We start from the raw sequence: 24,473 nt of genomic DNA on the forward strand, positions 1-24,473 counted from the left end.
TCACACGTAGATAGTACTATTGGTTGATGTTGATATGGCTATGTTTCAAAGTTTGAAATGATCAAATCCTTTTCTTTCCAAGGTAGTAAAGCTCCTCAATGAAAATATAGCTCCAGATCAGGAATAATTTCAGTACTTTGAATTTGCTCTGTGTCCATTTACTGGGCCACTGAGTTCAGTGCAGGGATTTACAAATTGAATTAACATATAGCCCATTAACTCCTTTCCTTCTCCTGAACTTTTAGCCTTCTGGGAGTGTGAAGTATTAGCCTCCTGAACTATTAGCCTTTTGGGAGTGTGGAGGAAGAGTTCAATCACTCCAGCCAATAACAGCAAGGGATACTAAGTTCCTAAGCTCAACTTCTTGCTGGGCATTTTGCCCAATAACTTGAGGCTTAAAACATGAGGAAAACCAGGCATTTTTCTGTAGGGTGATAATGTCCCTTCACCAGAAATTAACTCTTTTTTAGCATGCTTTAGGAACACAAGGTATAGTTGTTGGCTCAAATTTAGAAAGCAGTGATATTCCCCCTTCCTTCACACACACACACACACACGGCACACAGTGTGTAACTGTGGTGTAGTGGTTAGAGTGTTGCACTGGGACTTGGAAGAACTGGGTTCTAGTTCCCATGAAACTCACTGGACGCTTTTGGGCCAGTCACTGACTCTCAGCCTAACACAACCTACAGGATAGTGGTGAGGATAAAATTGAGAGGAGGGCCATGTAAGCTGCCAGTTTCCTTGCAAGAGGAAAAATGCTTGGTTATAAATGTAACAATAAATAAAATATTTTAATTGACTTTTCCCAGAAAGGTAGCAGAAAATTTCCACCTAAAAATTGAGGTTGTCGCCTTTGATTGTTGATTGTATAAAAGTAGCATCTGTGGAGAAGAGACTTCGTAAATCTGTATTATAGTCACAGAGTGTTGAGAAATGCCAATATAGTTTGTACTTGCAAATTCTGATATGTGTGTGTGTGTGTGTGTGTGTGTGAGTGAGTGAGTGAGTGAGAGAGAGAGAGAGAGAGAGAGAGAGAGAATGAGGGAGAATTTGTATGTATGTTTTACATGTGCTAATTTTTACAACTTTTGTTTTTCAACCATTTGGATTCATGAAAACTTAATTTTTCTTACCATCCTCCTCAGTTTGCACCACCAGCTCCTCACTCTCCATCTTGCCCTCTGGATTTGAAAGAGCCAGCCTAAGTCGAATGGTCATGAAGGGTCGCAGTCCTCGCAAAGTGTAGTGTGACGATGTCTGAATTAGTTCTTCCGCTTCATACTTCTGTTGATTGAACACATACTGGTAATGGACTGTCAGGTTGTAGCTGTGGCAACGAGTCACAACGTAACCAAAGGGCTCCCATTGCAAGGTCAGCTGCCTAGATCGGATGTCAACAACCTCCACGTTCTGGGGACCATGGACTGGATCTGTGGAACAAACACATGATCCTTTAGACAAGCCACAAGTGTATGATTTCAGCCCCTTCATAGGTTTGATTTACTAGAAATACCTCACCAGAACAACTATTATTTATGTATTTATGTACTTGACAGAAGCTCAGATACTTTGGTCATATGGACAGATACATTATAATGAAGAAGATTTCTATTGCAAAAAGGCCTGCCAGAACAAACAGATTTTTGCTTACCTCCAAAAGTATAGCAAGGAGGGAACCAGTCTAGCTTCCCTGGGAATGGAGTTCCAGAGCCTTCGAGCAATCATTGAGTCCTGTGCAGACAGTAATTCTGTGTACAGCTATACGTATGCATGGGTGCATGAGAGATCTGTACAGGGGCCTATACTAGTACACTCCATTGTACATAGATTCTGTATGTGTGATCACTCCAGGGCAGGCTCTACACTACTGCTTTAAAGTGCTTTATAACAGTTTTGACAATAGTATATGGTGTGTGTCCTGGGCCCCAACATTTTAAAGTGCTTTAAAGCAGCTGTGTAGATCCTGCCCTGCTTTAAAGCCAATGTGCATAGGACAAGCATCACACGTAGGGACAAAGCTTGTATGTTGAGTCCTTGCCACATGCACAGCTGTTTGTAGAATGATCATCTGCACAAGGTTAGTAAAATCATCAATTGAGCTGCAGCCTTATTATATGCCGCTTGTTATAAATTATAATTATATAGACATTGAAGAGCAGGGAAAGCACAATATACATGATATTCAGAATTGCTTATCACTTCTGTTATAAATTCAACTTTTAGGTTGAAATATAGTGTGAAAGTGTGGGTGTGACATATATGTTTTAATTCTAATCATGCTTTGCGAAGACTTTTCTAATGGATTACCTGCCGTTTCTGTCTTCTGTTAGAAAGCACTAACACCAGCATTCCCCATTTGTGCATTTTATGGATAAAAAAATGTGTATGTGAGTGAGAGAAAGTGAAAGAAAGCATGGTGTGTTTATACATTATTACTGGATGCCTTTCAATACAGTGTATGGCAGATCTTAAATATTATATTTTCCAACTGCTCACTGTGAATGCACATATGGAGATGCATAATATAGTTAATGATTATATATAATTTTCACTCATAATTCCTCAATTTCAAGATGCAATTAAAATATACCGCTTGCTAATTTCATCCTCTCCCAGTATGAATGCGTAGAAACATCAGCACTTTTTTTTTAAAAAAAAAACAACCACAAAAATAAAACCAAGAAAACTTATAGTCTTTTGTTCTTAAGAGCCGCATGTGGTACAAGGAAGACAATCTAAAACTTGTGGGGAAACAGAATAATCAAACCCATTTTGTTTTATTTCTGCTCATGAACAAGGAATAGATATGTTAAGCAGCTGGTGTGCTGTTTCTAGCTGTAAGATGGATGACCTTTTTTTTTAAAAAAAAAAAAAGCCTCAATATAGTTATATTTATTTTAAATCTTGTTTTAACAAATATGGATTTGGCTCCAAATTCCAAACGTGCAAAAGAAATAGTTCTCACAGTGATGGGAATACAGTCTTAGTTGATATTCCCATTTAGAAAAGTATGAAAGTAACTCTTGACCTTAAGCCTACCACTTTCTTTTCTGTCAAGGTCCCTATGCTTTTAAAAGCTTCATGACAAACATGGTCATGAAAGCATAAAGATGCATTCATATGAAAACATATACCTGAGACATTATTGATATTAGCTTTTAAAAGCATATGGCCCTACTCCTAGAATAGGGATGGTGCAGAAAATAATAATAATAATAATAATAATAATAATAATAATAATAATGCCATTTTAGTAAGATTCTTGTTTTAAGAATCTTATAGTGCAATGCTATTTATGTCTATGCAGAAGTAAGCCCCACTAAATTCAGTGAGACTTACTCATCGATAAATGTGTATAGAATAACAGTTTTGTAATTTTGCTTTAGGTATCTTTGTAAGATCCTTATTTGTGGAGATACTCAAGGTTCCTTTCTTCCTGCCTTTCTCAATAATATAACTTCTCTTCTCTTCTGATAAAGTAGCAAGGGAATCTCAAACAGTTTATTTCAGTATGCAGCCACACTTCACTTTTTCTAAACAACAGCAATACAACAGCAATGGCAAATCTACATAAGCCCCTATCTGCTGGTTTGGGCACATGGGCTACAGTTCAGGAAACAGATGAGCGTAGATGCACTTGGACCCAGTTAAAGTCAAAGGGTTGATAAAATGATGCAAGAATTAGAACCACCGAAACACAGCTATGCTACATGGTTTGGTGACCAGTTCCCACATTAACCTGTCTTGACACTAAGGTCAGCAAATGAGGAACTCTTCTGGGTGCCACCACTAACTGAAGTCAGAGTGTCACAACTAGAGAGTGGGCATTTTCAGTGGTGAAAGTCCATTTGTATTCCCTCAATAGAGAAGCTCATCTGGTACTTCATTTGCTATCTTTATCCTTCCAAGCCTTTTAAGTTTGGTTATAGGGTGGCATGCAAATTCATAAAACAAATGCAAACACAGATGCATACCAAAATATATGTCTTATATGGATATATGTGTCACATGGAACTCTTGCTTAAAGAGGATGTTTACAAACAATTTATAGGAAAGATCAGATGTTTCTGAGAGAGAGAGCACATGCAGCAGGCTAGAGTAAAGCAGTTCTAACTCATTAGGGATGTATGAGGAATTCATTTCAGTCTGTGGAGGCTCTAAAAAAAACATATCCAAGGTGCTGAACCTATTTTGGGGATTGGGTGGTTCAGCACTTCAGATACCACCTTCAGATACCTCCTTTCTGACTACAACTCACAGCAGATTCATAACCCCACTGACATTGGAGCCACCAGTCTCCAATGAATTCAGTTAGTTTTTCACCAGAATTTAAGCAATTTGCACTTCCTGGAACTAAACATCGACCCAAACATAATTTGTGGGCAAAGCTCATGCTGAATTCATTTCACAGCCCACCTCCCAGCTGCTAGCAACAAATGCCCACAAGCATGTCTCCTCTCCCCCATGCCCACAATAGCCTCCCTGCGGCCATGTGACAGGACACGGGGGAAGGGCGCTTTGCTTGAAATAAGGCCCAACCTTATTTGGGTGCTCAACCTGTTCTGGATGGGGTTGCACTCCCCCTAAAAAAGCAGTTTTGTAGCTTGGGGTTCTCCTAGAACCATCTCTGTCACTTGAGGCCCAGGTGGCCTCGGTGGCACCAAGTGCCTTCTACCAACTTCAGTTGGTGGCCCAGCTACGCCCCTATCTGGACAGGAATAACCTGGCTTCAATTGCTTATGCTCTTGTAACCTCCAAGTTGGATTACTGTAATGCACTCTACGTGGGTCTGCCTTTGAAGACAGTTCAGAAGCTGCAGCTTGTGCAAAATGCAGTGGCCAGATTGGTAACATGGACCAGAAGGTTTGAACATATAAGACCAACTCTGGCCTGCTTGCATTGGCTGCCTGTATGTTTCCGAGCCTGATTCAAGGTGCTGGTTCTAACCTATACAGCCTTACACAGCTTGTGACCACAGTACCTGACAGAATGCCTCTCCCAACATGAGCCTACCCATTCACTATGCTCAATATCTAACGTCCTCCTCCAGGTCCCTACTCTGAGGGAAGCTCAGAGGATGGCAACAAGGGAGAGGGTCTTTTCTGTGGTGCCCCCCCAAAAAAATTATGGAACCATTTCCCTGATGAGGCCCACCTGGCACCAACATTATTATCTTTTTGGTGCCAGGTCAAGATTTTTTTTTCCTCCCAGGCATTTAACAACATATGTTGAGTTTTAATTGGCTGCAGAACTAGCTTTAGCCTGGCTGTTTAAAAATTGTTTTGAATGTTAGCTGTTTTATGTTTTTATGATTTTAAATTTTGTATATTGTTTTTTAATGTTTAGTCTTTTAATCTTTGTAAACCTCCCAGAGAGCTTCGACTATGGGGCACTATATAAATGTAATTAATAATAATAATAATAATAATAATAACAACAACAACAACAACAACAATAACAACAACATTTCTTCAAAGTTCCATTCTGAGCACTGCCCCAAATGTCATTAACAATAGTATGTCCACATGCTTTGGTTAAACTAGTGCACCTTTCTCATGCAGAGACAGATAGCTTTTCCAACCCCATGATTCCTGTAATACTGCAGGAAGTGCCACTGAATAAGCATGTAAAGCAATTAATCAAAGAGCGATTCTTAGCATGACATTTCTAGAAATAAAAGAAAAAAGATAAGAACAAAGATCAATCTTTCCCCCCATAGTTGACATTAGAAATTGCTTCTCATCCCATCCTTTTATTTATCACAGATGCTTAGGCAACGGGGGTGTACAGAATCTGAACAATAAATATTTCGACAACTGACTAGCAGGCAATTAAGAACTATAGTTTTCTGTAAATGAGCAAACTCTTGAAAAGCAAAGAGAGGGACAGAGCACTTCAATGGTGACTCAAGGGAAGCAGGGTAAAGTGTCATCCGACACTCAAACACCTATTCCAACCTCTGTCCCCAGAAGCCCATGGCAGGACTTTGATTTTTAACCCACCATGCAGGCCTGAGCTATGGGGTATCTGCAGGCACACAAGGAGTTAACTGAAGCACCCATGAATTAAACTGATTTATTTAATTGCTTCTCATTTCCCTTCCCATTGTATCCTTCCCATTTCCTTGTGCATTTGCTTATTAGATTGTAAGCCTGTGCACAGGCCCTGCCTTTAATTCTATCACTGTACAGCGCTTTGGTTGGAAAGCACTTTATAAATAATAAATATTCATCATTTACTATTAATTATTCATCATGATTATACAAGATGGTAATTATCCAGCCCCATAATACTTCTCATGTCCTGTAAGTAGCATTTGTGTCATTGACTCTCAAAGACTGCTGTCGGATGATACTTCTTACTTCTTACTACCGCTTTCATAGTGGAATATCCTGCTTGGTGTAGATGAGCCCCCAGACCCTAGGCATGATGCTAAATGCCTGGCTACTGTGAAAAGGGCAGCCACACACCTAACTCCCCCTTTCCACTACTTAATATACAGTAGAATTTACCCACAGCCCTTTGTAAAGGCATTCCATTTCCCCCCTCCCCTGCTCAATGTCATGGGGTGGGCAAACACTGGGGCATTGATGTCTTCTTTTAGCAGTATCATGAGCCTCATGTGGCGCAGAGCGGTAAAGCAGCAGTTTTTGCAGCCGAAACTCTCCCCACGGCCTGAGTTCGATCCCAGCGGAAGCTGGTTTCAGGCAGCCGGCTTGGGTCGACTCAGCCTTCCATCCTCCCGAGTTCGGTAAAATGAGTACCCAGTTAGCTGGGGGAAAGGTAATAATGGCCGGGGAAGGCAACGGCAAACCACCCCGCTATAAGGCCTGCCAAGACAACATCAGCGAAAGCTGGTGTCCCTCCAAGAGTCAGTAATGACTCAGTGCTTGCACGAGAGGTTCCTTTCCTTCCTTTTCCTTTAGCAGTATCACATTTCTTATTGCATTTGCATCCCACCTTTTTTCTTCAAAGGAACCAAGTCGGCATACATAATCCTCCTCCTCTCCATTTTTTCCTCACAACAACAACCCTGTGAGGTAGGCTAGGCTGAGAGTCTGTGACTGGCCCAAAGTCACCCAGTGGGTTTCCATGGCCAAGTGGGGACTAGAACTCAGATCTCCGGACTCTCAGTCCAACACTTTAGCCACTACACCACAGAGCAAAGATGAGGAAGCGTAGTTCTCTTTGAAAGCTAATCCATGTGCCATGGTCATTTCCTTTCCTTCTGGGCAGTGCCTATGTAACTGACTGGTGGGAAACAGAATTCAATCAGTGTGCATCTTGTGCACCATTAAAAGCAGTGCTGTGTGCCACTGACAGGGTCACAAAAGATGGGCTTTGCGGGGCTCAGAGCAATATGGATATCCACTCAGTGCTGTTTCATTAGTGACAGGAACAATTTCACAAGAAGATGGGCTTTGGGGAGATTCAGAACAATATGGGCATCTTCTACACAGTGCTGTTTCATTAGTGACAGGAACAATTTCTTGCAATTAAGCTCCTGCAGCAGGTAGTTAACCTAAAGGGCAATGGCTGATTGTCTCCATTTAGCTTTGCTGCTCAACTGAAGCCTTTCATTCAGAGCGCAGCACTTTGATAGGAGCTCTGCCTTCCCTCCCCCTCTGCTTGCCTGGCAGTGGGAGGCAAAGCAGATAGCTGTTATTAACAAGAGCCTAAATCAAAATTCCCAATCCCACAGCTTGCTAGAAGCCAGCAATCGAAAAAGAGTAAAGAAAATCAACCTCATCAGTCAAAAATGAATGACAGAAAAAAGGAATAAGAAGTGGGACACTTCTGACTGTAGTAGGTTGGCAGTGAGTGAGTTGAGCGATAGTGAGGTCCTGGGTGTAAGGAGAAACCAGGCTTTCAAACAAATGTTATATTATTTTCAATAGAAAGGTGAAACAAAGCACAAACAGAACAGAATTAAGGCACAAAGGAGGGTTCCCGGTTCTCTTTTTTTAACTGCCTAGCTTTAAGGCTTTGTTGTTGTTTATTCGTTCAGTCGCTTCCGACTCTTCGTGGCTTCATGGACCAGGTAAAGAGTCAACTCTTTTGCCACTGCTAATGGTCTTCTGTCCCCACTAACTGTCTTCACCTCCCCACTCCCAAGAATAGTCTATCGGTTAGTCACCCCTCTTCCCAAATTGCCTCACACCATATTACCACCACATCATCTTTTGTCCCCTCTTGCTTTCTCTCTGAAAGTTCATGCTAACCCAAATGAATCCTTGTTTGCTGCTCTCCCCCAAGGATTCCTGTTCACATGAGCATAATGTGATCCTGCTCTGTTTCTTCTTGCTGTGTTAGTTACTGGCCGTCTTCAGACAACATGATAAACCACTAATTCACATTTCTTGAACTGATACACATGCATGGAATATATGCATTAGGAGAAATGCATACTGAAATCCATACATTTGCGTATCAGTTTAAGAAATATGAATTAGGTTGGTTCACATCAAAACATGAACCAAATGGATATCTCTCTATCTCTATCCTTACTCACAAAGTGCAATTTATCAGATGGAGCTCCCTGATGAGCTGAATTGTGCTAGCAGACATCTTGACTGGCTGCGCAAGCCAGTTTCTCTGATCATCACAACGAGAACTGCCATAACATCTGCCCTCCACATTGGCCTGTTTATTTCTCATTGATTTAAGCAATTTATATCCTGCCTTTCTACCAAATATAGGTCTCCAAGGCAGTTTACAAAATAATGAAAACAATCAATTACAATAAAAACAAAGATTAACACAGAAAATACAACTGGCGGCCAACAGACAAACATTAAACATGAACAGCCAACTAATCAGTTGCCACCAAAGGCTGGGGTAAATTGGAAAGTTTTAATTGGCACATAAAAAGTTCTTCAAATGCCATCTAAAAGCTTCTTCCAACTCAAGTGTGTATCAAACAGCAAGCTTTGTTTATTTTTTTTATCTGACAATCCATGAGAATTTTCATTTGAATTTCCCCCCCAAATGTGCACATTGGTGAAAGCTAATTTCAAATGTATGCATTTTTCACATACACATTTTTCAAATGTACACATGCTGCAGAACACAATTTATTTGGTATGCAAATCACATTGCAAGCACTGAAATGTATGGACTTCGACTGCACGTTGCATCCAAGTCCACATTCCCTCTGGAAGGTGTGAACTGGATATCTCTTGGTCAAAAACAAAATAAAACAATTCCTCATACATCCGTAGTCTTGAAATGGTGTTCTTCTACCATATCAAAATATAGATGTGAAGGTAGCATCAAAAGCACCACATGCAGCACTAATTTGGTTTAGTATGGTGTTGTGGATGGGACTATAATTTAGAGGTATTGAACATATGACCCTCCAGATTTTGTTGGACTACAGCTCCCATAAGCCCTTGCCAGCATAGTCAATAGTAAGGGGGGAGAGGAGTTGCAGTCCAACAACATCTGGAAGACTATATGTTCCCTATCCATTCTCTAGATCAAGCCCAGAGATCAGGAAGGCTATAGAAACCAAGGGAAGCATGAAATGGAGGTTAGGGCTGCCAGTTCATTTTCTTTAGAATGTTTTAGGATTTTTTTAGGATGTTTTTAACAATGTATATTTTAATTCAGTTTTATGTATTTTATCACTTACTGTTGTTCCCCACCTTGATCAAAGTGGAGAGGCGGGTAAGAAATATTACTACTACTACTACTACTACTACTACTAATAATAATAATAATAATATCCTGAAATCATGAAATAGCTCATCCAGGCCCCGGTATGTAAGTATGAGTTGGGATGCAGGTACAAGTTAGTAGCTTATGCACATATTTCAACCATATGTGAGTCTAAGCACATGTGAGTACCTGTCAACACAATCATTCCACTGCTTTTGGAGACTGTTGGTAGATCATGCATGTGCCTCAGCTCGTACTTTATATTGTATTTTGTACTATGGTTTTATACTGTTGTTTTATACTTTGAATGTTTTTAATTTTTGTGAACCGCCCAGAGAGCTCCGGCTATTGGGCGGTATAGAAATGAAATAAATAAATAAATACCATTGACAGGTACAAGAGGCCAAGACTAGCTCTCATTCCCAAGTACCGTAGATTCTCTGTATTGATAAAAGGACTCAAGAGCCTGAGGCTTGTTCCACTTCCAAGCCATGTTGTGACAGTTCTCAGTTACACACACACACACACACACACACACACACACACACACACACAAACAGATTAATACAGAAACATGATGGAACAGATTTAGGAGTGAACAAATGCAAAAATAAATAAATGACATGGACCACAAGTGGAATGATTCATCAATCTCTGGTTTTGGGCCTGCACACAGAACTGTGTAAATAACCCATTAGTTACATAGAACTGGACCTGACTAGATGCCTTTCACACTTTTGATATATTGACTGTAGATTGATTTAAAAATAAAAGACTGAAAATATATTCTCTTCTCTTCCTTGTTCTCAGCTTGTTCTTGGGGAAAATAACTCATTACCATGTTGTAATAAGCAAGCTGAGGTTGTATAATATATTCCATCAAATCCAGGAACTACAGAACTCCTGGTAATGAAAGCAGAGCAGAACTGATTTTTAAGATTCCAAACTGCTGAAGGAATTGAACAGACAAGAGACTGAGACCATAGCTTTTTCTCTTTTCTTTTCTTTTTCCAAAGCAAGGCTATAAAACGTTTTAAAATGGTTCATGCTGAAAAGAAATCAGACTTGGGGGGGGGGGGGAAACAACACCAAAATACATTTCCTAAATTATATGGTCACACAGAAGCAGAATCTTGTGACAGAGAAAAGAGCAATCAGTACATTTTTTTTAACTTCCTCTCTTCACATCAGTTTATCGTATTCATTTTAGACCTCTTTGAACCTAGGGTGTGAAAAGGGATTTTTTTTGTGGGCAGAGGGTTGAACTATAAACGCAAGGAGGGGGTAAGGAATAAGCTGTGCTGGAGCAATGCATAAGATACATCTTTGTATAGACAACTGTTGCCATGTGTGAGCCACAGAATATGAAACACAAAATGGATAAGGAAATATCTTCTACTGCTCAGGTATTGAAGTATGTGAATTTTGAGTTCAGACACAGACAGACCAGAATGAAATATAATGGGCAGAAATGTTTTCCTTTCCACTATGATCCACAAGGATTCAAAGCTTATATTTATTCCTGCCCCTTTTTACAAAGACATTTCCATTTTACATAGCCATGGCGTTTGAAGAACTACCTTCTTCAAAATTCACAATTGCCTACATTTGACACCTGGAAATTTTTTCCCCGCTAGGTTGACATGGCTACCAAGTTTGGTTATTTTGCTAGGTATAAGTGGATGGTTTCACTTGTATGAGACATTTTAGATGCCTATGGCATGGGGTGGTTTAGTCACACCTCTGCTAGTTATATACTAGAATCTGCATAATGCAAATTAAGGCTGGAGCACATATTACAATGGCCATGAGAATGACATCATAAAGGCTTCCTTGGGAAAAGGAATCCCTTCTCTTCACCAATAATTGTAAAATACAGAAGTCTTTAGCGGGCCTGTTCAGACAACATACTAAGCCATGGTTAGGCTGCTAACCCTTTTGCAGCAAATGGTTAGTGACCATGTTTAAACCATGGTTATGGGTTAGGAATGGTTCACACAACGTGCTAAGTCATGGTTCACATGACACGTAAGCCATAATATTTAGCTCAAAATGCTTAAAAATGCAGACCAAAATGTTTTTTCATCACCACCCTTACTAACAGCTCCTTCCTGCTGGACTAAGTACTGGAGCTCAAACATAGGAGAAGAATATGTAAGACATGCTGAAAAAAAGAAATGTTACTTCATCTTAAGAGCAATGTGAGATGCAGAAGTGTTCCTCCTCTCAGTGACAGATTTGCTGGCAATATAATGCTGCCGCCACCACCACCAAATAATAGGATAATCACTGATTAATGGCCCAAGAATGGTGAGTTTATATTAAAAAAAAAGTAGATTTCATCAGAAACCATGGACAAAATGGCCACAACTAAGAAGTAACTGAGGGCATGGCTAGATGGGGCGATATCCTGGGGATAGCCCCAGGATCATCCCTGTGTGTTCACATGCACAGGGGAACCCGGTAGCAGGAAGGGGGGGGATCACTCCCTTGGCCCGGGATATTGCCCTACCCTTTTAGCCCATTTTTTCCGCAGTCCCGAGACTGCAGAATGTGTGGCCGAGCATCGTGGGTTGTCCCAGTTCCTCGTGAGTAACCGTGAGGAGCTGGGCATGGGGCACAGAGATCCCCAGGAGCTCTGAGTCCATCAGGGGTGGGGTGGGGGGGAGTGGGGACTTTTTTTTAAAAAAAACTTATGTTTTCCATTTGAGCGCTCGTGTGCAGACAGAGGGGGAGATCTCATGATAACCATATCGCGAGATCCGCCCCTTCAGTCGCACTCTAGCATTGCCCTGAGTTTCCTAAAGTCAGAATTGAAGATAATAGGAAACTATAGTAAAAGAGTGCGAAAGTACACATACAGGAAGATGTCACTGTTAAGTGGTCCAAGGTGTGGTGTGGAACAAGACAGGACCATGTTAAGTAAGGAAGCAAATGAGCAGAAGTGAATAGTTGGGCTTTAAAGCAGGAAAGCGCAGAAAAGCAAAAGTGGGAAAGAGCTTGAAAGGCAACTCAAGAGCAGCTGAGTGGCTTTGCTAGGGGAACAGAATTACCCTAGGGAGTCACTACTCTTTAAATCTACATTTGGTGGGAGAAAAACCTGCAGCAGTTTGTTCCTCCAATAGAACAAACCTATTTCTATGCTATATAAAGCAGGGGAGGGGAGGATAAAAAGAACAATGAGGGGATGGGAAGGATGAGCTATTGATGTATTTCTTGTGTTTCTACTGGTGTCTTGTCTTTTGGGTAGAAGATAGCAATGCTTTCTGTTGGTAACTTGTTTTTCATATTGAAGAACAGGAGCAGCTTGTGAGGTTTTGTCTGGCCAAGCCCCAGTGCCACTGTGGGTCTTATGGGTCCTGAGTCAGACTCTGATTCAAATTTAGAACAGAATAATTGGGAGTCCAGTCCATTGCGGGAAATTCAAGGCCTTGAAGCCTGGCTCTGCCTGGCCTCCCATCTAACTACTGGCCAAAGGGGAGCATGACCCCCTTACAGCTACAGCTCTACAATAAGGCTTTGAGTCAAATCTGTGGTTTATAGCCTGAGAATACGGCAACTGAGCAGGAGGAAGACAGGGGGTTTCAGGGGTGTCACCCAGATTAAGACATCAACTGAAATGGGCAGAACAGAGAACATACAAGTTCTGGTTAGTGGACCTCAAAAATAATATTGTACAATTGGAAAAGTTGCAAAAAACGGTAACCAAAATAATCAAGAAGCTGGGGCAATTCTGCTATGAGGACAGGTTACAATGCATGGGACTGTTTTAGCTTAGTAAAAGGGTAAGAACAAACAAGTTGAAGATGTGCAAAATTATGCTTGGCATGCAGAAAGTGAATAGGGTGGCATTTTTCTCCCTCTGTCACAATATAAGTACTCAGGGTCACCCCATGAAGCCAAATGGCGGAAGATTCAGGACAGGTAAAAGGAAGTACTTCTTCACACAACACGTGGATAAACTGTAGAATTCACTACCACAAATTGTAGCATTTGATCACCAACTTAGATGGCTTTAAAAGGGGATTAGATAAATTCCTGGAGGACAAGGTTATCAATATCTACTAGTCATAGGCTTTAGCTAGACCTACCCGTTAGTGCTTGATGGAGGGGTGAAGATCTTGCAATGGTTTTATTGCGAGATCCTCCCTCTGATTACACACGGTGCGCGATGTCCTCAGAAGAAGAGGCATTACGCCTGCCATTTTTTTTCTTAAAGGGGAAGATGTGCATGAGTGCTCGTGCACAAAAGGTAAGTGGTTGGTGTGTGTGTGTTTTTTTAAATCCCTGCTCCCCCCACCCCATCACCCATGGTTGCAATGCTCCTGAGGAACTCTGTGCCCCGTGCGCGTGTCCCGCTTCCTCATGAGGAACCGCGAGGAGCTAGGAAAACCGCGGCGCCTGCACACGTTCCACAGTCTTGGGCTCAGCCCGGGAGCGCAGAAAAACTGGGGCCAAAGGGAAGGGCGAGATCCCTGGGCAAGGGAAGGATCATCCCTTCCTGATCCCTGGATCCCCTGTGTGTCATGTGGATGCACCGGGACAATCCTGGGATTGCCCTGGGATAAAGCCGCATCTAGCTATGGCCATGGTGAATATATACTTCCTCTACGTTCAAAGGACTACATAGAGGACTATGATCTGGCATGACTCTTCTTATGTTCTTAGCTGTAATTTCTTCTTCCTAGCTAGAACAGCTGTGCCCAGAGTTCTCTGCATGTTGGATTGAAGGATGTACACAACCCAACCATCCTGTAGCCTGGCTAGTCTGCTGATACAGTGAGTGGGAGCCTGGCTAATTCCAAGGACTCCCAGTTCAGACCCGATGACACCTAACAGTAATATAATGGCAGGAGAAACCCTGTGCCAAAAAATCCTTCTCTTCCTAGGGATGCCTCCTATAGCTCTCCAGCATAGAGAACACAAGAGGCATCTTGCATGGGTACAACCCACATTGCATCCTTAGAAATGCTGTTGTTGTTGGGTAATATTAAGAAAACAACTTGGATTTATTTTTATTTTTATTTTTAAAAAAATTTCCTTCCCACATGTGTTAGTACTTCATTAACTTGGTTATAGTCATATGTGAACCGCCCAGAGAGCTTCAGCTATGGGGTGGTATACAAATGCAAATAATAATAATAATAATAATAATAATAATAATAATAATAATAATAATAATAATACATAAAGGTTTAAAAATAGCTCAAATCTTTGTCATATCTAGCACCCTATGATTTTCTCAATACGTAAGAAAAAAAGAACAATTAAAAATAAACCAGCAACAATAAGAGACAATTACTGACTTTATTAAACACATCCATCATACCTTCAACGGAACTGGGTATTATTTCAAAGCTGACAACTGGGTGTTATTTCAAAGCTGACAATGGAATATGCATTATTAAATATTCTGAGGATTAATTATAAAAGAATGATTCATTAGTTAATGGACATGGGGTTACAGCAGGCAGAGATATCTTTATTTTTAGGAAGCAAATGTGGAAGTATTATTTGTCTGCACCATTGTTTGCATTAAAACAACAACAAAACAACAACCACCACCACCTTATAAGCCCTTCCAAATAACAGCAATACTTGGGACTCAATAAGCTTATATAACTCAGATGTCTGCGGTGAATTTCATTTGATTCAGATTCAACATCTAGACGCCAGATGTTTTGGACAACAATTTCTATCAGCCCCAGCCAGCATGGCCAATGGCCAGAAATGCTGGAATTTGCCCTCCAGATGTCTTGTACTACAACTTCCATCATCTCCAGCCAGCATAGCCAATGGTCAGGAATGCTGGGAGTTGTCATTTAAAACATCTGGAGGACACCTGGTTGGGGAAGGCTACTCTAGACTGTGAAATATATAAGCTACACACAAATATACATAATGAAGGACTGGAATGAAGACTGTGGAAACCGTCGTTTAAGTGGAGCCGCTTCTTCGTAATTGTCATTGTGTCGAATTATACAGGGGAGAAAACAAGCAAAACTAAAAGCTGAGGATTGTTTCTGTTGATAAGCGTTTCTCTTTCATTGCTAAGGTTTTGTTCTCTGTTGTGCAATCTGCATGGACAAAACATTTGTTTTTCTGTCTGGCTAATTCACAGTAAACACAAATTAAAAATAAAGGATTTTCCTCCCCAGCTCCTGCCAGACTGGCGCCACAGATGCAGGTTGGTCAGGATTGGTCTTTCGCATACACACAAACTCCCCCCTCTCCCTCTCCTTCCACCCACCCCCTGCACAGGATGAACGTGACCACTGAGGTACCTGCTGGAGAAATTCTAGGGAACCCAAGGTAATCCCGTAAGATAAGAACATAAGAAGAGCCATGCTGGATCAGTCTGAGGGTCCATCTAGTCCAGCATTCAGTTCACAGTGGCCAAACAGCTGTTGACCAGGGACCCCCTCAGCAGGACATGGTGCAACGGCACCCTCTCACCCATGTTCGCCAGCAACTAGTGTATACAGGCTTACTGCCTCTGATACTGGAGGTTGTACTTAGCCATCAGGACAAGTAGCCATTAATTGCCTTCTCCTCCAAGAATTTATCCAACTTCCTTTTAATGCCATCCAAATTGGGGGCTATCACTACATGTTGTGGTAGAGAACTCCATAATTTGATGATGCGCTGCGTGATCATCAATCTTACAGGGCTTTTCCCTCACACATTACACGGCAGCAAACCTAGGACTTTGCTAGGAAATGTACATTCAATGGGAAACATTCAGTCGCTTATACTGGCTGCCTGCTGAGTGAATATGTACAACATTGTAAACATCTATTGGTTGCATTCTCAGGTTACCTAAAGTGTGCACATAAAACTTAGGTGCACATGTAAAAATATAAGGCATGAGTTGGCCCTTATCAATACAAAAACAGCAGACGAATACCTACATTACAGTTATTGGAAGTATACAAAGTGACTAATAATAATAATAATAATAATAATAATAATAATAATAATAATAATAATAATAATAATAATAATAATTCTATACCATCTACAGCCAAAGCTCTCCGGGCAGTTTACATAAGACAATGAAGAAATGTAACAGGAAGGGTTACAAGGAAAATGGCACCTCCCATGATCAGTGCCTGCATGTCCCTAGGACAGCCTATCTTCCACTTTGTAAACTTATCTAGTTTGAGTTCAAACTCAGCAGTTTTTCATTTTCACTTAACATCTTACTACATATTCAACTACGACAAATGGGCACAAATGGGCAATTGGATTTTTATGCACACAAATTAGATATTCTAATCAGAATGCATGTTTGCACACACTGTTCTGCATTCTCAGCTGTAATGTTCATCAAGTGATTTAAAATATTTATAATTCAGGGCATTACTCGCAACAGCCAAAGGATGACTTTTCATATGATTTCCATCTTCCTAGTGTCCATTTAAAGAAGTTGCTGACAAGAGCAGTCTGCCATTATTATATCAGCACTTTTCAACACATAAATATTTGTATAATGATGGCTTCCAAGGAGCAAGAACATCACAATCCTGGGGAAAGGATGATTATGTCAAACAGCTAATGCTAATAAGAAAAGAAAAGGGGGAATGAAACAGATAACCGCTTACATGAATTACTTGTGGGGCTCCTCTATCACAAATATAAACACTTCCAAAAACGAAACAAAGCCAATTATTATTGCTTTCATTAATTAACAGACAGGGACGCAATCTTCCTGAAGTGGTTATTAGAAAAGGTTATTCCTCTGTGCTGTGTACTAGAGTTATTCCCCCCCCCCCCCGCGCAACTTGTAAATGATTCTGAAACTTTAATAATGTTAATAACCCTTTTGTACCTTGGTGGTGATTGTTTTAACTATAATACTGCTTAGCATTTCTATAGCATTTTTTCCTGAGTTTTCAAAGCACTTCACATGCTTTATCTCAGCAATCCCTTACACCAACAGTGTCTAGGTCAATATTTTATTTATTTTATTTATTTATTTAAGGATTTTTATGCCGCCATTCAGCCAAAAAAGGCTCTCACGGCGGCTTACAAAAGTATTTCTTGACAGTCCCTGCCCACAGGCTTACAATCTAAAAGACATGACACAAAAGGAAAGGGGATTGGGAGGGAGGAGGAGGAGGGGGAAAAGGAAAGCAAACTCAGGCACTACAATCTTAGTTGGAAAGTTCAGCAGTTACAGTTGGTAGCAGGAGGGAGGGGGCTCTCAGCTGGAGCTGGACCCAGGCACGGTGGAAAGGTGCCTGGCTGCTGCTTCCTCCCTCACTGGTGGCCTCTGCAGAGACAGTTGGTAGCAGGAGGGAGGGGGCTCTCAGCTGGAGCTGGACCCAGGCACGGTGGAGAGGTGCCTGGCTGCTGCTTCCTCCCTCTCTGGTGGCCTCTCTGTAATCTATGCACATATTGCAGATGGGAGAAGGTGCTGTGTTCGTGTCAGGGGCTGCAGTTACGAGATAGTATCTTGCCTAAGGTCACCTGAGTTCACAGCTTAGATAAGAATTGAACTGGAGACTTCGTGATAGCGCTGAACCAAAAGAACTCCCCTCAATTTGCTAGTGTGGTGTAGTGGTTAGAGTGTTGGACTGACACTCAGGAGATCCAAGTTCTAGTCTCCAATCAGCCATGAAGCTCACTTTAACACATTCTAGTGTATTAGCTAACTGGCAATTTCATGGGTGCCCTGATTCCATCAATTATTTAGGAATAATCATTCCCAGAGATGTATTTCAAATGATTAAGTTAAATCTAAATAAGTTGATTAATGATAATCAACCTTCACGAGATATTGATAGATGGGCATCCTTAAAGTTTAGTCTATGGGGCAAAGTTAATATACTTAAGATGAATACTATACCTTGAATTGTCTATGTTATACGTGAAATCCCTTTACTTATACCTAGCAAATATTTTCAAAAACGTAATACTTTGTTTCATAAATTCTTTTGGGATTCCCCTGAAAAGTATGCAACTTCCAACTAAAGATGGTGGGATTGGCTTCCCCAACCTTGCTATATTCTATCATGTTATTTGCTGACCTGCACAAAATTTTGGTCTTTTCCATTTAGATTTGATTTTCCACCTTGGTCAGTTTTGGAATCATCCTGTCTGCGGAGTCTTTCCAAATGGATGGCATTAGGTTCTCATGGAAAGTGCTTCTCCCACAAGTTAGAGATGTGTGGCATATATCATCATTCCAATTACAGTTTGACCCATTTTCTCATGCTAAATTGCCTATATGGGGAAATCCAGACTTAAAAATAGGAAAGAAAATGTTTTTGTGGCAGTCTTGGACAGACAAAATGATTTTTTACCCTGGATCAATTATTGGGTGCAGATTATAAGTTTTTGTCATTTTCATCTTTGCAAGATAAGTTTAAATTATCTGCTACAGCTGAATGGCTGAACTGCAATATTTGTTAGAATCTAGATTTGGCCCTCAGGCTTTTACTGCTTGAGAATCACCTTTGTTATTAGAAGCACTTATTGAAGCTGACCAGGTAAATCAACCCCAATTCATGTTTATAAATACTTATTATGAGTGAATAAATATGATACACTGAGGCTTCAGCAGGAATGGAATAGGGAATTGGAATGTCCTATTTTATTCAATCAATGGACCACTTTTTTTGGTATCAGTATCTGATATGTCACTGGATCTCCAGTTACATCTCATTCAGCAAAAAATATTGCTTCAGGTATGTTGGAATTGGATGCCACTGTGCCTGTCTAATAAAGGTTTGTCCAGATTGACTAATTGTTGGAGGTGTCACACAGCTAATGTTTCTTTTGTTCATATGTTCTGGAAATGTCCAATAGTCAACTCCTTTTGTGAGGAAATGATCAGATGTATAAATTTTGTATTAGAAAGCTCTTTGATATTTTCAGATGTACATGTCATTTTCAATTACATACCAGCTTTTGGAGGGGAAAAACACTGTCAATGTAAATGGATTTTTCACACCCTTTTGATAGCCAAAAGAGTGACTCTACAACATTGGAAAGAGAAAACCACACTTCCTATAATGCAATGGATTGAACATTTAACAACATTAGCAAGATTTCAAAAATGGTATACAGGTGCCATTTATGAATGGACTTATACTCAGATATTTGTCTGCCTTCAAAGGTGTTTATGAGTAATTGATGCTACTTTCCCTTGTTTCCTTCTTTTATTTTAGAAAGTTGTGATATTTGAAACTGAGCCTTTTGAAGTATGTAGTTGTATATGTCTAATTTATTATTATTATTATTATTAATAATAATAATAATAATAATAATAATAATAATAATAATAATAATAATCTTTATGGGGATTGATAAAAAATCACAATAAAAATTGATTAAAAAAAAGTTGTGAAGCTCACTGATGACTTTGGTCCAAAAACTGACTCTCAGGGTTGTTGTGAGGATAAAATGGAGATGAGGATGATCATGTAAGCCACCTTGGGTTCCTGGCAGGAGGGGGAAAAGTTGGGATATAAATAGATAAAGATTCAACTCTTGATTGGTAAATGGTATGGTAGTGTCACTGTTTGGCCCCCAAATCCTTTTATGAAGGTTCAGGAGAGGGGCTGCTTAGCGTGGTGCTGGCAACTCTTCTTTTTAAAAGTGATTTAAAATTCTATTCTGAGGCTGTGGTGACCAAAGCAGAGCTCCATGTATTATGTTTTCTCTAGGAGTGGATAAATCAGTCTATTTGTGGTACATGTCAGTTTCACATTTATTTAATCATAAATCTGTTTGGTCCAATTTCCCCATCCTTTTTTTAAAAGCCCATGAAAATTCACATGTATTTTTATACATATTTACATGCATTTCTAATAAAAACATTTTTGTATATGACTTGTCCTAATAAATGCATTTTTGTACAAAATATTTGGGCCAAAATTTGGAGAAGTGTACAACCTGAAGGAAACTGGGTTCCAATCCCCATATTAGTCCAAGAAGTGCAAATTAGGACAGTTTGCTTTTAAAAAACAAAAACACAGAGCAAATATCTCTGCCTCATCCCTAGTTTCTTTTTCCCAGAATGTCTCTAGCTCTGTTCAGGAGTTCAGACCCCCATCACCATTTCTGTCACCCTCTGTGTATGCAGAATGGCGGTCTGAAGGAAAGAGCCTTTCAATTAAACATCAATTAAATCACATGATTTAAAACCATGGAAAATGTGTGGGGGTATTAATGGGAAATCTGAGGAGGTTGATGGGAAATCGAAGGGGGCAGAAATTGTGGTTGAAGGTAGGGCTAGCATGCTTCCCCTCTTCATACATTTACGTTTTCTTTATCATCATTCTGAATGTTTGAATAGGGCTTTGCTCTGATGACAGAGCAATTTTTTTTAATGCTGCCTTTCTGGGGCTCTCTGCTTCTGCTTTTTTTCTGGGATTATGGTCAGCACCATTACTTAGGCAGCAATGGGCTGTCACATGGTTTGAATACTTCCTCTCTGCATGCTCCATTCACTTCATGTACTTTAATGAGACAGCGCCATCTACAGTGAGACAGTAGTGTAATTATAATGCAATGCCGGGTTTACACACTGAGAGATCCCACTATTTCCTGGATATTACCACATTATCTCTGTTGTTTTTTAAAGTGAGTTTTCTAGGGGATAGCACAGGAGATGTCCTGAATGTTGACAACTTTGTGTAATGGACCTGCAAACTTCTGTGAGTGGCAAGTTGCTTGTTTAGAGAAGTTCACAGCAGAGAGAAGCATTAAGAGGGAGGAAAAAATTCTGCCTTAACCTCACAATGAGCTTTTAAATTATTTTTTGCTGGAAGAAAAATATCGCCTCCACTGCCACCATGCTAAGCACTGTGTCGCCCTGGAAAATTACAAAATAGATTGGGGTTCACTGTCATTGAAAGTACCCTCCTCATTCCTGACAAGTCCAGATATTCCCCTAATTTAGCAGAAACAACTGTTTTTGCTGATTTCGATTCAGCCCTCCTTTCACATCATAGCTTTCACTCTTTTCAACTATATTAACAAACTCTCATAGTTTAACTAGACTCAGCCTACTCATCAATAAAAAGTAGTACTTTGTGATTTACTTTTTTGTCCAAGTTCTTGGTGCTAATTGCTTTACATTTTGTTCTCAGTTGTCGAAGAATGTCTGAGAGATACCACATGTTAATGCTGCATCTCAACATTACAAGCTAGGCAAATTTGAACAAGGCAACTGCAAAGTCTGGTGACATCACTACCTTATTTGCTTGTGTATGAAGATGTAATGTGTCAAAAAATGAAACGTGTGCAGCTGTTATTCCCCAGTACCATGGAAAACGATGTTCCAGATAGGCCCACTTTAATCACTACTCCTTCATAACTATGCCCACTCATTTGATTGATAATTATAGTTTACTGTAAGCTGAAGAATTGAATGATATGGTGGGGAAAAAGAACCTGCCCCCAACTTAGCTCCCACTTAATGTACATTAGAGATGAGAGATCTTCCAACCACTCCCCATGGATTAACTTGGAATTCACCCAAGTTCATTTAAAAAAAACCCACAGAAGAACCCAAGTAATCGTTCAGCAAAGAGCTAATCTCAGAAGTCATTTTTCCCACTCCCAAAGGAACGAATGGAACTGAAAGTACCTATAAGGGCAGAGGGAAGAAAGCTGCAGGAATGAAATAGAGATTGGGGTGGCAATATGCAATCCTCCACAGACTGCCACTGGAAGGTGAGCATTCAGACCCAACTCCAAATTGAGTTGTTACACCCCAGGGTCGGTTTCCTGGCACCTTAGGACCAAGTAGAGCATTTATTCTTAAGGGGTAGGTAGAAAATGTAGTGGGGAGGGGGGATTGGGCAGAAAGCCAGACACACATATATGAAATGCAGGGACATTTTAGTCACCTTATCCCTCCCAGTGAGCATGAAAAATCACTGTAGGAGTGAAAGTGGGGTGGGGTGCCTAACCCCTGCACATCCGCAGCAGGAGTTGGTCCTCCATCGATCAGCTTCCAGTTTTGCCCCTGCAGTGCTTTTTTGGTCCCAAGCAAATGAAAAGAAGGAAGCAGCTTGATCAGCTTACATTAGATTAAGGGGAAAATGCAGAGGGGGTGAAATGGGGGAGTGGAAAGGGAAGCCCAGCCCTCGCTGGCCTCCCACACACGCACCCTGATTTCATCCCCACGTAAGATGATGAAGCCATGTTTGAAATTGGAGGGAGGGAGCCAAAACCCTGCTGGTCTCCTCATCTCACCCCTGATTTTGTCCTGGCATTGAACTACTGAATTCAGTTAGGATTAATCCCTACTAAATGTGCAGTCAAAATGTCAGAATATCTATGGAAAATAAATGGGCTAGTTTAGGGTACAATTCTATTCATATTTAGATAGAAAGGAAGGCCTATAAGTGCCCCAGTGAGCATGGCAGGCTGGGGCACGCTGGGAGCTGTAAGACTTACTTTCCATCTAAGCATGCATAGGATTGCACCCTTACATAATGACTGTGTGCCAAGGAAGGGCCTCTTTGGGCAATCACCAGATTTCCCTGGAGCCCCCGGTTCAGCTCACATTTGCAATCCAAGCCATGGCCTTTTTCCTGAAATCTGGGAACTATCTCATTTCCCCCTTTAAATTGACATTTAATTTGCTTAATTTGTGCAAATTGTGACTATAATATGCTTAATTTTGCGCACGCTGTGCCTGCAATGTGTGCAAATTAAGCGAATTATGGCGGAAATAATTGCGTAAATTGTGTAAATTGCATAAATGGTGATTTAAAGGAGGAGGGCTGAAAATCCACAAACTGGCTGGACTTGATACAGATAAAGTTGGGCCATCTTGCGGGTAAGCAAGCTGGAGTCCAGGGAGAAGAGCTGCTGAATGCTTGGCGAAGTTCACCCCCCCCACACACACACAGATGGATTCCTCCGACATCCCTAGCACACACTGCACATCTGTTTGTGCCATGTGTATGCTTCTATGCACCTGCTCCCATTGGTCATAGTACAGACTGACAGATTCCCCTCTTCCATTCCAATACAAAAGAGCAATTTTATAACAAAGGCCAAAGATTTCCCTTCTTTTCTCCTTTAAATAAATATTGGAGCCTTTGAAGAAACACTAGCTTCCAGAGCTGGTATTCCCAATGTGATTTAGTAAGAGGCCCTCCATGGGCCACATGAGTGGGATTGCTATAGCCTTGACAAAATCCAGTCTAGTTTAATCCACAGTCTTTCTTTTAAGCCCAAGCATACTTTGTTGAAGACCCAGAAGCTTTTTTGAAAAATGCTATGGATTAATTGCCTCCCCAGAAAACGGCTCGCTTGTAAGTCATCCTAAACGCCTCTAATACCTGTAATCTTTTGAGAGTCACATGGCAAGAAATGCATTATTGAATGTTCCTAATACCAAGGCATGCTCCGAGTTAGTTCAGGATGCAACATTCAACATAGCAGGAGGTACAGATTTGTGCATTACACACTCCAGGAACGGCAAGCCTCGCTTTGTACTGAGAAGCAAAGAAATTGATGAAACGGCCACAAGGCTCAGAATAAAACTAGCAACAAATGAAATCTATATTTCCCACTTATCAAAGCAAAACAGGGCTTTAGTTGTTAATGGCGATGATAGTAGTGCATGAGTAAGAAGGAGAACTCAATGTGGCACAGTGGCTTTTTGTTTTGTTTTTTAGAGTTGATCATAATCAATTGTCAGGAGCTGCCACTTTTCAGCATATAACCCCTTTGCAGAGGGAATTGCAATTGCTGCCTATTGGCTACTGGGGCCAGGTTTAAGGTTTTGGTACTAGTGTACAAAGCCCTAAACAACTTCTCCCTTACCAACCTGCCTGGTC

The 24,473-nt window shown here is 40.7% G+C and overlaps 1 protein-coding gene across 1 annotated transcript in view; it reads right to left on the reverse strand.

The window, feature by feature from the left end:
• The window catches only part of PTPRT (protein tyrosine phosphatase receptor type T), a 733,605-nt gene that overhangs the window by 225,888 nt on the left and 483,244 nt on the right, over nucleotides 1-24,473 (reverse strand). The window contains exon 8 of the mRNA XM_063145462.1: nucleotides 1,137-1,433. Within this exon, the coding sequence (XP_063001532.1) occupies nucleotides 1,137-1,433 (297 nt within the window). The remainder of the gene's footprint in view (nucleotides 1-1,136; nucleotides 1,434-24,473) is intronic.

The sequence above is a fragment of the Elgaria multicarinata genome, chromosome 1, assembly GCF_023053635.1.
Source record: "Elgaria multicarinata webbii isolate HBS135686 ecotype San Diego chromosome 1, rElgMul1.1.pri, whole genome shotgun sequence".
Lineage (NCBI taxonomy): Eukaryota > Metazoa > Chordata > Lepidosauria > Squamata > Anguidae > Elgaria > Elgaria multicarinata.